General features: G+C 52.3%; 1 protein-coding gene across 2 annotated transcripts in view; it reads left to right on the top strand.

Moving 5' to 3' along the window:
* The window catches only part of PRKX (protein kinase X-linked), a 46,439-nt gene extending 37,225 nt beyond the window's left edge, over positions 1–9,214 (top strand). The window contains exons 7-9 of one of the 2 annotated variants that reach the window (XM_036311181.1): positions 2,819–2,896; positions 6,074–6,235; positions 7,782–9,214. In XM_036311181.1, the coding sequence (XP_036167074.1) occupies positions 2,819–2,896; positions 6,074–6,199 (204 nt within the window). In that variant the 3' untranslated portion in view covers positions 6,200–6,235; positions 7,782–9,214. The remainder of the gene's footprint in view (positions 1–2,818; positions 2,897–6,073; positions 6,236–7,781) is intronic. The other variant, XM_036311180.1, reaches the window with a different exon arrangement.
* The last annotated feature ends 4,155 nt before the right edge of the window (positions 9,215–13,369 follow it).

Genomic DNA, 13,369 nt, shown 5'->3' on the forward strand with positions numbered 1-13,369 from the left:
CTATCTGTCTGTCTATCTGTCTGTCTATCTATCTGTCTATCCATCTATCTGTCTATCTATCTATCTTTCTTTCTATCTGTCTGTCTATCTATCTGTCTGTCTATCTATCTATCTATCTGTCTGTCTATCCATCTATCTGTCTGTCTATCTATCTGTCTGTCTATCTATCTATCTGTCTGTCTATCCATCTATCTGTCTATCTATCTGTCTGTCTGTCTATCTGTCTATCTGTCTGTCTATCTGTCTGTCTATCTATCTGTCTGTCTGTCTATCTGTCTGTCTATCTATCTGTCTGTCTATCTATCTATCTATCTGTCTGTCTATCTATCTGTCTATCCATCTATCTGTCTATCTATCTATCTGTCTGTCTGTCTGTCTATCTATCTGTCTGTCTATCTATCTATCTATCTGTCTGTCTATCCATCTATCTGTCTATCTATCTATCTGTCTGTCTATCTGTCTGTCTATCTATCTGTCTGTCTATCTATCTATCTATCTGTCTGTCTATCTGTCTGTCTATCTGTCTGTCTATCTATCTGTCTATCTATCTATCTATCTATCTATCTATCTATCTATCTATCTATCCATCTATCTGTCTATCTATCTATCTGTCTATCTATCTGTCTGTCTATCTGTCTGTCTATCTATCTGTCTGTCTATCTATCTGTCTATCTGTCTGTCTGTCTGTCTATCTATCTACCTACCTATTCACCCACTCACCCAATTCGTTAATCTAATTCATCCTTCATCTCTCTCTAGCTATCATCTATCTATTAATCAATCTACTATCAATTTATCTTTCTATTATCTATCAATCTACTATCATCCATTTGTCATCTAACATCTATCCATCTATCTATCTATCTATCTATCTATCCATCCATCTATCTATCTATCTATCATCTATCTATCATCTATCTATCTATCTATCTATCTATCTATCTATCTATCTATCCATCTATCTATCTATTCACCCACCACTCAGTTCATTAATCTAGTCATCCTTCATCTCTATCATCTATGTATCATCTAACTATCAGTCAGTCTCCTATATCTATCTTTCTATCAATCAATCTATCAATCTGTCATATGTCTGTCATCTAACGTCTATCATCTATCTATCATATCTATCTATCATATCTATCTATCATATCTATCTATCTATCATCTATTCATTCACTCACCCAATTCATTAATCTAGTCATCCTTCATCTCTATCATCTATGTATCCTCTAGCTATCAATCAATCTACTATCTTTCTTTCTATGAATCAATCTATCAATCATCTATTCACTCACTCACCTAAATCATTAATCTAGTCATCCTTCATCTCTATCATCTATGTATCCTCTAGCTATCAATCAATCTACTATCTTTCTTTCTATCTATCGATCATCTATTCACTCACTCACCCAATTCATTAATCTAGTCATCCTTCATCTCTATCAGTCTATCGTCTATGTATCATCTATCTATCTATCTATCTATCTATCTATCTATCTATCTCTTTTTATCTGTCTATCCAGGTTTCATCTCTTTTTCTGTTATCTGTTATTCTATCTGTCTCTCTCTGTGTGTATATGTATCTGTCTATCCATCTATCATCTATATTTCAGCCTATTGACCTGTCTTTCTTTCTTTCTATCTCTCTATTATCTATCTATCTATCCATCTATCATCTATATTTTAATCTATTGACCTGCCTTTCTATCTATCTATCCATCTATCATCTATATTTCAATCTATTGACCTGTCTATCTATCTATCTATCTATCTATCCATCTATCATCTATATTTCAATCTATTGACCTGCCTTTCTATCTATCTATCCATCTATCATCTATATTTCAATCTATTGACCTGCCTTTCTATCTATCTATCCATCTATCATCTATATTTCAATCTATTGACCTGTCTATCTATCTATCTATCTATCTATCCATCTATCATCTATATTTCAATCTATTGACCTGTCTATCTATCTATCTATCTATCTATCCATCTATCATCTATATTTCAATCTATTGACCTGCCTATCTATCTATCTATCTATCCATCTATCATCTATATTTCAATCTATTGACCTGTGCTTCTATCTATCCATCTATCCATCTATCATCTATATTTCAATCTATTGACCTGTCTTTCTATCTATCTATCTATCTATCTATCTATCTATCTATCTATCTATCTATCTATCTATCTATCTATCATCTCTCTAGCTATCACAATACCTTAGGATCCCTACTAGAGTTTGGACAACTTGAGAGTCAACTTCGTGTCTTTCTTTCTGTCTCTTAACCTCACGCAGGTAACACCCAACAGATATTTCTTCTTGGACTTAGATGTGGACGGACAACATTTATCCCCCAAAGGAAAAGACGACAGGTCACCATAGTGGGATTAAAAAAAAACACGTAGAAAGAATTCATCAGCATTTCTTCCTTTTTGCAGTTGTATCAATCGAGTCCTTTCCTGTGGGCGAAATAATAGGAAAATCTTAAAAGTTATGATCCAGGCCCTGGCCGGTGTGGCTCAGTGGATAGAGCGTCCCCCTGCGGACGGAAGGGTCCGGAAGAGAGAGAGAGAGAGAGAGACACATCGACCGTCCGCCTCCCCCACGCCCCCTGCTGGTTGGGGATGGAGCCCGCAACCCGGGCCTGTGCCCTTGACCGGGAATCGAACCCGGGACCTCCTGGTTCCCAGGTCGGCGCTCTAACCACTGAGCCACACCAGCCGGGCAGGGAGATTGCTTAGAACATGTTCTCTCCCCAGTGGTTGAATTCTGTGCCCTGATGGCCCCTGTTTCCTTTCAAAGAACGGGGCCGAGGACGTGAAGAGGCATCGCTGGTTCCGCCTGGTGGACTGGGACGCCGTCCCCCAGAGGAAACTCAAGGTACGGCCGACGCCAAAGGGGCGCCCCTGCCCTCAGACCCCGAGATTCCCGGGTTTATGGCGGATGCGGGATGGGTCTGGACGGTCGGACCGGCCGTCTCAGGGCGTCCCTGAGACCACGCTGGCTGCGCCGTGGCCATCTGAGCGCAGAAGAGGAATGGAGACGGGGGGAGGACGGGAGGCGGGGTGTCTGCGGGGCCTTAGGGAGCTGGGTCCATTCCCCAGTAGCTCTGTGACCACATCCTGTGGGTCAGGCCACACTCTGGGGTCAGCCTGGCCCATATTCTAGGGTCAGCCCAGCCCATATCCTAGGGTCAGTCCAGCCCATATCCTAGGGGTCAGCCCAGCCCATATCCTAGGGGTCAGCCCAGCCCATATCCTAGGGGTCAGCCCGGCCCATATCCTAGGGGTCAGCCCAGCCCATATCCTAGGGGTCAGCCCAGCCCATATCCTAGGGGTCAGTCCAGCCCATATCCTAGGGTCAGCCCAGCCCATATTCTAGGGGTCAGTCCAGCCCATATCCTAGGGGTCAGCCCAGCCCACATTCTAGGGTCAGCCCAGCCCATATCCTAGGGTCAGCCCCGCCCATATTCTAGGGGTCAGCCCAGCCCATATCCTAGGGTCAGCCCAGCCCATATCCTAGGGTCAGCCCGGCCCATATCCTAGGGGTCAGCCCGGCCCATATTCTAGGGTCAGCCCAGCCCATATCCTGGGGGTCAGCCCAGCCCATATTCTAGGGTCAGCCCAGCCCATATTCTAGGGTCAGCCCAGCCCATATCCTAGGGGTCAGCCCAGCCCATATTCTAGGGGTCAGCCCGGCCCATATTCTAGGGTCAGCCCAGCCCATATCCTAGGGGTCAGCCCAGCCCATATCCTAGGGTCAGCCCAGCCCATATTCTAGGGGTCAGCCCGGCCCATATTCTAGGGTCAGCCCAGCCCATATCCTAGGGTCAGCCCAGCCCATATCCTAGGGTCAGCCCAGCCCATATCCTAGGGGTCAGCCCAGCCCATATCCTGGGGGTCAGCCCAGCCCATATCCTGGGGGTCAGCCCAGCCCATATCCTGGGGGTCAGCCCAGCCCATATCCTGGGGGTCAGCCCAGCCCATATCCTAGGGTCAGCCCAGCCCATATCCTAGGGTCAGCCCAGCCCATATCCTAGGGTCAGCCCGGCCCATATTCTAGGGGTCAGCCCAGCCCATATCCTGGGGGTCAGCCCAGCCCATATCCTAGGGTCAGCCCAGCCCATATCCTAGGGTCAGCCCTGCCCATATCCTAGGGTCAGCCCGGCCCATATTCTAGGGGTCAGCCCAGCCCATATCCTAGGGGTCAGCCCAGCCCATATCCTAGGGTCAGCCCGGCCCATATCCTAGGGTCAGCCCACCCCATATCCTAGGGTCAGCCCAGCCCATATCCTAGGGGTCAGCCCGGCCCATATTCTAGGGTCAGCCCAGCCCATATCCTAGGGTCAGTCCAGCCCATATTCTAGGGTCAGCCCAGCCCATATCCTATGGGTCAGCCCAGCCCATATTCTAGGGTCAGCCCGGCCCATATCCTAGGGTCAGCCCAGCCCATATCCTAGGGTCAGCCCAGCCCATATACTAGGGTCAGCCCAGCCCATATCCTAGGGTCAGCCCAGCCCATATCCTAGGGTCAGCCCACCCCATATTCTAGGGTCAGCCCAGCCCATATCCTAGGGTCAGCCCAGCTCATATTCTAGGGTCAGCCCAGCCCATATCCTAGGGTCAGCCCAGCCCATATCCTAGGGTCAGCCCAGCCCATATCCTAGGGTCAGCCCGGCCCATATTCTAGGGGTCAGCCCAGCCCATATTCTAGGGTCAGCCCAGCCCATATCCTAGGGTCAGCCCGGCCCATATCCTAGGGTCAGCCCACCCCATATCCTAGGGTCAGCCCAGCCCATATCCGAGGGGTCAGCCCGGCCCATATTCTAGGGTCAGCCCAGCCCATATCCTAGGGTCAGTCCAGCCCATATTCTAGCGTCAGCCCAGCCCATATCCTAGGGGTCAGCCCAGCCCATATCCTGGGGGTCAGCCCAGCCCATATCCTAGGGTCAGCCCAGCCCATATTCTAGGGTCAGCCCCGCCCATATCCTAGGGTCAGCCCAGTCCATATCATAGGGGTCAGCCCAGCCCATATCCTAGGGTCAGCCCAGCCCATATCCTAGGGTCAGCCCAGCCCATATTCCAGGATCAGCCCAGCCCATATCATAGATGATAGGATGGATGGATACATAGATGATCTAGATAGATGATAGATAGATGACAAATATAGGTAGGTAGGTAGGTAGATAGATAGATAGATTATAGGATGGATGGATAGATAGATAGAGATGATAGATAGGTAGATAGATAGATAGATAGATAGATAGATAGATAGATAGATGATAGATAGATAGATAGATAGATAGATAGATAGATAGATATATGATAGGATGGATGGATAGGTGGATAGATAGATAGATAGATAGATAGATAGATAGATAGATAGATGATAGATAGATAGATAGATAGATAGATAGATAGATAGATAGATGATAGGATGGATGGATAGGTGGATAGATAGATAGATAGATAGATAGATAAACAGGTAGTTGATAGGATGGACGGATGGATAGATAGATGATAGGATGGATGGATAGATAGATAGATAGGTGATAGGTTGGATGGATAGATGATAGATAGATAGATAGATAGATAGATAAACAGGTAGTTGATAGGATGGACGGAATGATAGATACATGATACACTGAGAGGCCTGATTATGATGACTACCCCATCATGCAATGAACTGAATTAGTTACGCAAATTAATAATGATAATAAGACCTTGGGAGTGTTTGCTTAGGGAGTTTTCAATATTCAGTATTTTGGGGGCGTGTCCGTGAAGGCCTGCTGGGGTGGCCATCACCATCTGGCCGGTCAGTGTGTGTCTCCTCCTTAACCCTGTTGACCACCCCCAGGCCTCACCCCCCACCCCCCGCCCCCTCCCCCCTCCCCAGGCCCTCACCACCCCCCCATTATTGTCTGTGTCCATGGCTGATGCCTAAAGGCGTACAAAGTCCTTGCTCGGTCACCTCCCGCCCACCCACCCCCCTTCCCCCGGCCTCACCCTCTCCGTCTGATCTAACCGCACCCCTTCTCTCGGCCGCCCCCCCCCTCAGCCCCCCATCCTGCCCAAGGTGCGCGGCGAGGGCGACACCTCCAACTTCGAGGCGTACCCTGAGAACGACTGGAACACAGCCCCCCCGGCGTCCCCCAAAGACCTGGAGGCCTTCAAGAACTTCTGAGGGCGGCCGCCGCCCCAGCAGGTGCGTCTGTGCAGGGTATTATTTAAAACAAAACAATAACAACAGCCAATTCCCCGCTGGCGTGGCTCAGTGGGTAGCACGTCGGCCTGCGGACTGAAGGGTCCCGGGTTCGATTCCGGCCAAGGGCATGGACCTGGGTTGCGGGCACATCCCCAGTGGGGGCGTGCAGGAGGCGGCCGATCCATGATTCTCTCTCTCTCCCTCTCCCTTCCTCTGAAATCAATAAAAACATATTTAAAATAATTGTAATAGAAAGCAGCGAGGTTAGTGCACTAAACAGACGATGTATGATGGCAGCGGACACCGGAAACGGGTGTCCTTTGATGAACCAAAGCCAGCCCGATCTATTCCAAAAAAAAATTTTTTTAAATATTTTTATTGATTTTTTACAGAAAGGAAGGGAGAGGGATAGAGAGTCAGAAACAGCGATGATAAGAGAGAAGCATCAATAAGCTGCCTCCTGCACGCCCCCCACTGGGGATGTGCCCGCAACCCAGGTACATGCCCTTGGCCGGATTCGAACCTGGGACCCTTCAGTCCGCGGGCCGACGCTCTATCCACTGAGCCACACCGGCCAGGGCTCAGTTTTTAAGACAGAAAATCCATTAAAAAAAAAAAAAAAGATTCCAACGATGGTTTGTTTCTTTGGTGCTATTATTATTACTAGAGGCCCGGTGCACAAAATTCGTGCATGGGGCAGGGGGGATGGGGTGACCCTCAGCCCGGCCTGCACCCTCTCACAATTCGGGACCGCTGGCTCCTAACCGCTCACCTGCTGGACTGATCGCCCCCAACTGCCCCCCCTGCCGGCCTGATCGCCCCTAACTGCCCCCTCCTGCTGGCCTGATCGCCCCTAACTGCCCTCCCCTGCCGGCCTGATCGCCCCCAACTGCCCTCCCCTGCCGGCCTGATCGCCCCTAACTGCCTCCCCTGCCGACCTGATCGCCCCTAACTGCCCTCCCCTGCCGGCCTGGTCGCCCCCAACTGCCCTCCCCTGCCGGCCTGATCGCCCCTAACTGCCCTCCCCTGCCGGCCTGATCGCCCCTAACTGCCCTCCCCTGCCGGCCTGATCTCCCCCAACTGCCCCCTCCTGCCGGCCTGATCGCCCCTAACTGCCCTCCCCTGCCGGCCTGATCGCCCCTAACTGCTCTCCCCTGCCGGCCTGATCGCCCCTAACTGCTCTCCCCTGCCGGCCTGATCGCCCCTAACTGCCCTCCCCTGCCGGCCTGATCGCCCCCAACTGCCCCCTCCTGCCAGCCTGATCACCCCTAACCGCCCTCCCCTGCCGGCCTGATCGCCCCTAACTGCCCTCCCCTGCCGGCCTGATCGCCCCCAACTGCCCCCTCCTGCCGGCCTGATCGCCCCTAACTGCCCTCCCCTGCCGGCCTGATCGCCCCTAACCGCCTCTGCCTGGTCCCCACCACCATGGCTTTGTCCGGAAGGACGTCCGGAAGGTCTCCCGGCCTAATTAGCATATCACCCTTTTATGAGGATAGATGATCGCACAGTTTTGCCCACTTACTTGGAAACTAACCCGGTCCTGTGTCCCGTTCCCCACCAGACACGGGAGGAGTGGAGCCTGCAGGCAGCCTCGAAGGGTCGGTCCTCTCCCGGGTGTGCCGGACACTGCACCCCGGGGTCCCTCGCCCGCCTGTACATAAAGGGATCGGCCGGCACTGGACGCGCGTCGACATTGCGTTATTGAAGCAACTGGAAGCCTGCGCACAGTAGGGCCCCAAGCCGTCGTAGCGTTGACCGCGTCCTCTCGCGTGCGGTCCTACTGTGTGCACCTCTCGCCCTCTCCCCACAGACTCCGCTGGACAAGCTCGAACTGGACGTGTTTGGCTATGACCACAGAGGGCGTGTGTGTACACGTGCACACGTGTGTGTGTGTGTGTGTGTGTGTGTGTGTAGGCGTGAAAGACTATAGGACGCACACCGTACGGTCATGTCCGTGCTCACAGGCCCCAGAGCCGGTGATGTTTAGCTTTCAAATTTCTCCCTCAGGCCCCGGCCGGTGTGGCTCAGGGGATAGAGCGTCGGCCTGCGGACCCAAGGGTCCCGGGTTCGATTCCCGGTCAAGGGCACGGACCTCGGTGGCAGGCTCCTCCCTGGGGCTCGTGCGGGAGGCAACCCATCGAGGCGTCTCTCTCGCATCGATGTTTCTCTCTGTCTCGCCCTCTCTCTTCCGCTCTCTCTAAAAATCCATGGGGAAATACCCTCAGGGGAGGTTTAGCAAAAATGAATAAAAAAAACCTATTCCTCAGGAATCTGTGTTGTCTTCGGAGAACAAAGCCCTAAAAGGATGATGGGTGCGTTTTTATTTAATTTTTTTTATCACCTTCTATGCATTTTTTTAGCTCTTGGTGTAGCCAATGTGTGTGGCCTTCTATCGCTAACGTCTTTTCGTGCCTCCCATCTGTCTGGTAACGTTAGGTCTTGAAACCAGAAGGAAACGGTTGAATTTTATTTATTTTAATTATTACTTTTTTAAGTATATTTTTATTGATTTCAGAGAGGAAGGAAGAGAGAGAGAGAGAGAAACATCGATGATGAGAGAGAATCATGGGCCGGCTGCCTCCCGCATGCCCCCTACTGGGGATGTAGCCCGCAACCCGGGCCTGTCGACTGGGCAGAATTCGCAAAAATCTTTGCAGCAAAAAGATACGATGTGTCCACCTCCCGCCTTCCGCTCCCAGAGATCCTCAGCCCCGCCCACAGCCAACTTTCTCTAGGTGTCTAGAACGTTTCATTTCGTGCTGCACATCTAAACGTCAAGACCCGCGTGCAGCCAGTGGCGGGTTCCCCAGTCGAGCTGAACGTGGGACGACTTTTCTAGCGAAAAGATGGCTGGTGCTGCTCATTCAAAACCCTGTGTCTGCCCTGGCCGGTGTGGCTCAGTGGATAGAGCCTCGGCCTGCAGACTCAAGGGTGCCGGGTTCGATTCCGGTCAAGGGCACATACCTCGGTGGCAGGCTCCTCCCCGGCCCGGGCCCTGGTCAGGGCACACGTGCAGGAGGCAACCCGTCGATGTGTGTCTCTCACATCGACGTTTCTCTCTGTCTTTTTCTCTCTCTTCCACTCTCTCTAAAAATCGGTGGAAAAATGTCCTTAGCGGTGGATTTTTTTTAAAAAAAGGAAAAAATGGAAAAATAGGCCAGTTTCTGACGAATTTGTGCATCTTGAGGGGGGTGACGTCCACTTGCAAAAACACAGAGAAATAGCACAAGAATGGGTGTGTGGGTAATGTATTCGGACGGTCTGTTTGGCATGTGTGTGTGTGTTTGTGTGTGAGTGTGTGTGTCTGAGGCGGTGTCCGTAGGGCCACAGCTTCCCCTACGTGTGTGTGTGTGAGTGTGTGTGTGTGTGTGAGCCTGGTGTCTGCAGGGCCACAGCTTCCCCTACGTGTGTGTGTGTGTGTGTGTGTGTGTGTGTGTGTGAGCCTGGTGTCTGCAGGGCCACAGCTTCCCCTACGTGTGTGTGTGTGTGTGTGTGTGTGTGTGAGCCTGGTGTCTGCAGGGCCACAGCTTCCCCTACGTGTGTGTGTGTGTGTGTGTGTGTGTGTGTGTGTGTGTGTGAGCCTGGTGTCTGCAGGGCCACAGCTTCCCCTACGTGTGTGTGTGTGTGTGTGTGTGTGTGTGTGTGTGTGTGTGTGAGCCTGGTGTCTGCAGGGCCACAACTTCCCCTACGTGAGTGTGTGTGTGTGTGTGTGTGTGTGTGTGTGTGTGTGTGAGCCTGGTGTCTGCAGGGCCACAGCTTCCCGTGTGTGTGTGTGTGTGTGTGTGTGTGTGTGTGTGTGTGTGAGCCTGGTGTCTGCAGGGCCACAGCTTCCCCTACGTGAGTGTGTGTGTGTGTGTGTGTGTGTGTGTGAGCCTGGTGTCCGTAGGGCCACAGCTTCCCCTACGTGTGTGTGTGTGAGTGTGTGTGTGTGTGTGAGCCTGGTGTCTGCAGGGCCACAGCTTCCCCTACGTGTGTGTGTGTGTGTGTGTGTGTGTGTGAGCGTGGTGTCTGCAGGGCCACAGCTTCCCCTACGTGTGTGTGTGTGTGTGTGTGTGTGTGTGTGTGTGTGTGAGCCTGGTGTCTGCAGGGCCACAGCTTCCCTACGTGTGTGTGTGTGTGTGTGTGTGTGTGTGTGTGTGTGTGTGTGAGCCTGGTGTCTGCAGGGCCACAGCTTCCCCTACGTGAGTGTGTGTGTGTGTGTGTGTGTGTGTGTGTGTGTGTGAGCCTGGTGTCTGCAGGGCCACAGCTTCCCGTGTGTGTGTGTGTGTGTGTGTGTGTGTGTGTGTGTGTGTGAGCCTGGTGTCTGCAGGGCCACAGCTTCCCCTACGTGAGTGTGTGTGTGTGTGTGTGTGTGTGTGTGAGCCTGGTGTCCGTAGGGCCACAGCTTCCCCTACGTGTGTGTGTGTGAGTGTGTGTGTGTGTGTGAGCCTGGTGTCTGCAGGGCCACAGCTTCCCCTACGTGTGTGTGTGTGTGTGTGTGTGTGTGTGAGCCTGGTGTCTGCAGGGCCACAGCTTCCCCTACGTGTGTGTGTGTGTGTGTGTGTGTGTGTGTGTGTGAGTGTGAGCCTGGTGTCTGCAGGGCCACAGCTTCCCCTACGTGTGTGTGTGTGTGTGTGTGTGTGTGTGTGTCTGTGTGTGAGCCTGGTGTCTGCAGGGCCACAGCTTCCCCTACGTGTGTGTGTGTGTGTGTGTGTGTGTGTGTGAGCCTGGTGTCTGCAGGGCCACAGCTTCCCCTACGTGTGTGTGTGTGTGTGTGTGTGTGTGTGTGTGTGTGTGTGAGCCTGGTGTCTGCAGGGCCACAGCTTCCCCTACGTGTGTGTGTGTGTGTGTGTGTGTGTGTGTGTGTGAGAGCCTGGTGTCTGCAGGGCCACAGCTTCCCCTACGTGTGTGTGTGTGTGTGTGTGTGTGTGTGTGTGTGTGTGTGAGCCTGGTGTCTGCAGGGCCACAGCTTCCCCTACGTGAGTGTGTGTGTGTGTGTGTGTGTGTGTGTGTGTGTGTGAGCCTGGTGTCTGCAGGGCCACAGCTTCCCCTACGTGAGTGTGTGTGTGTGTGTGTGTGTGTGTGTGTGTGTGTGAGAGCCTGGTGTCTGCAGGGCCACAGCTTCCCCTACGTGTGTGTGTGTGTGTGTGTGTGTGTGTGTGTGTGTGTGAGCCTGGTGTCTGCAGGGCCACAGCTTCCCCTACGTGTGTGTGTGTGTGTGTGTGTGTGTGTGTGTGTGAGCCTGGTGTCTGCAGGGCCACAGCTTCCCCTACGTGTGTGTGTGTGTGTGTGTGTGTGTGTGTGTGAGCCTGGTGTCTGCAGGGCCACAGCTTCCCCTACGTGAGTGTGTGTGTGTGTGTGTGTGTGTGTGTGTGTGTGAGCCTGGTGTCTGCAGGGCCACAGCTTCCCCTACGTGAGTGTGTGTGTGTGTGTGTGTGTGTGTGTGTGTGTGTGTGTGTGTGTGTGAGCCTGGTGTCTGCAGGGCCACAGCTTCCCCTACGTGTGTGTGTGTGTGTGTGTGTGTGTGTGTGAGTGTGAGCCTGGTGTCTGCAGGGCCACAGCTTCCCCTACGTGTGTGTGTGTGTGTGTGTGTGTGTGTGTGTGTGTGTGAGCCTGGTGTCTGCAGGGCCACAACTTCCCCTACGTGAGTGTCTGCAGGGCCACAGCTTCCCCTACGTGTGTGTGTGTGTGTGTGTGTGTGCGTGTGTGTGTGTGTGAGCCTGGTGTCTGCAGGGCCACAGCTTCCCCTATGTGTGTGTGTGTGTGTGTGTGTGTGTGTGTGTGTGAGCCTGGTGTCTGCAGGGCCACAGCTTCCCCTATGTGTGTGTGTGTGTGTGTGTGTGTGTGTGTGTGTGTGAGCCTGGTGTCTGCAGGGCCACAGCTTCCCCTACGTGTGTGTGTGTGTGTGTGTGCGTGTGTGTGTGCGTGTGTCGGTGGAGGCGGAGTGCACGCCCAGGGAAAGCTTTCACGTCGCGTTTGCTGTGCGGACCCCGTGGTCTTGCACCTGAGGGCGGAGGGTCCAGGCCCTCCATCCCCGGGGGAAAATGCTGTACAAATGCGGGTTTTTCTGTAAACGATTGTGTCTTCAGCCCTGTCGTCGGCTCGTTCGTGGGGCACGTTCTTCTGTTAACTTAGCTGAAAGGCCGTGGCCTCTGTGTGTGTGTGTGTGTGTGTCCGTGGACGGGACGGACGCCATCCGGCCCCCGGGCAGCCCTCCTGCCTCTTCGTTGTCCCTCTGGCGCGCGCACTGTGCCGTGGCCCCGCTGGCCCCGCAGACACCCCGCTCAGTGCCTTTGCACACGGTTGTGCCGGACGCGCCTATTAATTTTGGTGGAAAAAAAACAAACAAAAAACTCAACCCACCAACCACCCAACAAAAAACACACAAACAAACCCTGTTTCAAATCCCGTCGGTTCCTTGCACAATGGAGATCACTGTGACGTGCAGATACGCTCGAGGGAGGTTTGGCTGCTGCCTGTAATTTGTGGAATAAACGCGGCGGACCCCAGGTTTGTGTAATAAAACTTTATACCTTTGACGAAGGGCTGTCCGTCTCCTGGGTGTGTGCGGGGCGGGAGACGCTGGGGCCGGCCTGCGTGTATCTGTCCCAGGAGCCTGCGGTCTTTTTCCGTTTGTTTTAAGACTTTTTATTGGTTTCTATTTTTTTTAAAAAAAATATATGTTTATTGATAGAGAGGACGGGAGACGGAGAGGGAGACATAGAAACATCCATGAGGAGAGAGAATCAGGGATCGGCTGCCTCCTGCACGCCCCCTGTTGGGGATCGAACCCGCAACCCGGGCATGTGCCCTGGACCGGGAATCGAACCCGGGACCCTCCCGTCCCCAGGCCGACACTCTAACCACTGAGCCAAACCAGCTAGGGTAACATTAGCAATCTTTTTTATTTTTTCTTTTAATTTTCATTTGTGTATATATATGTGTATAGGTTTACATGCAATAAACATTAATATTGCAAGAAAAACGATTTTCAATATAATGTGACACCAAGAAACATTCATATTTCAAGGTTTTTTACAGAGAGGAAGGGAGAGGGATAGAGAGTTAGAAACATCGATCAGCCGCCTCCTGCACGCCCCCCATTGGGGATGTGCCTGCAACCCAGGTCCATGCCCTTGACCGGAATCGAACCCGGGACCCTTCAGTCCG

This window comes from Myotis myotis, unplaced genomic scaffold (assembly GCF_014108235.1).
Source record: "Myotis myotis isolate mMyoMyo1 unplaced genomic scaffold, mMyoMyo1.p scaffold_m19_p_51, whole genome shotgun sequence".
Classification (NCBI taxonomy): domain Eukaryota; kingdom Metazoa; phylum Chordata; class Mammalia; order Chiroptera; family Vespertilionidae; genus Myotis; species Myotis myotis.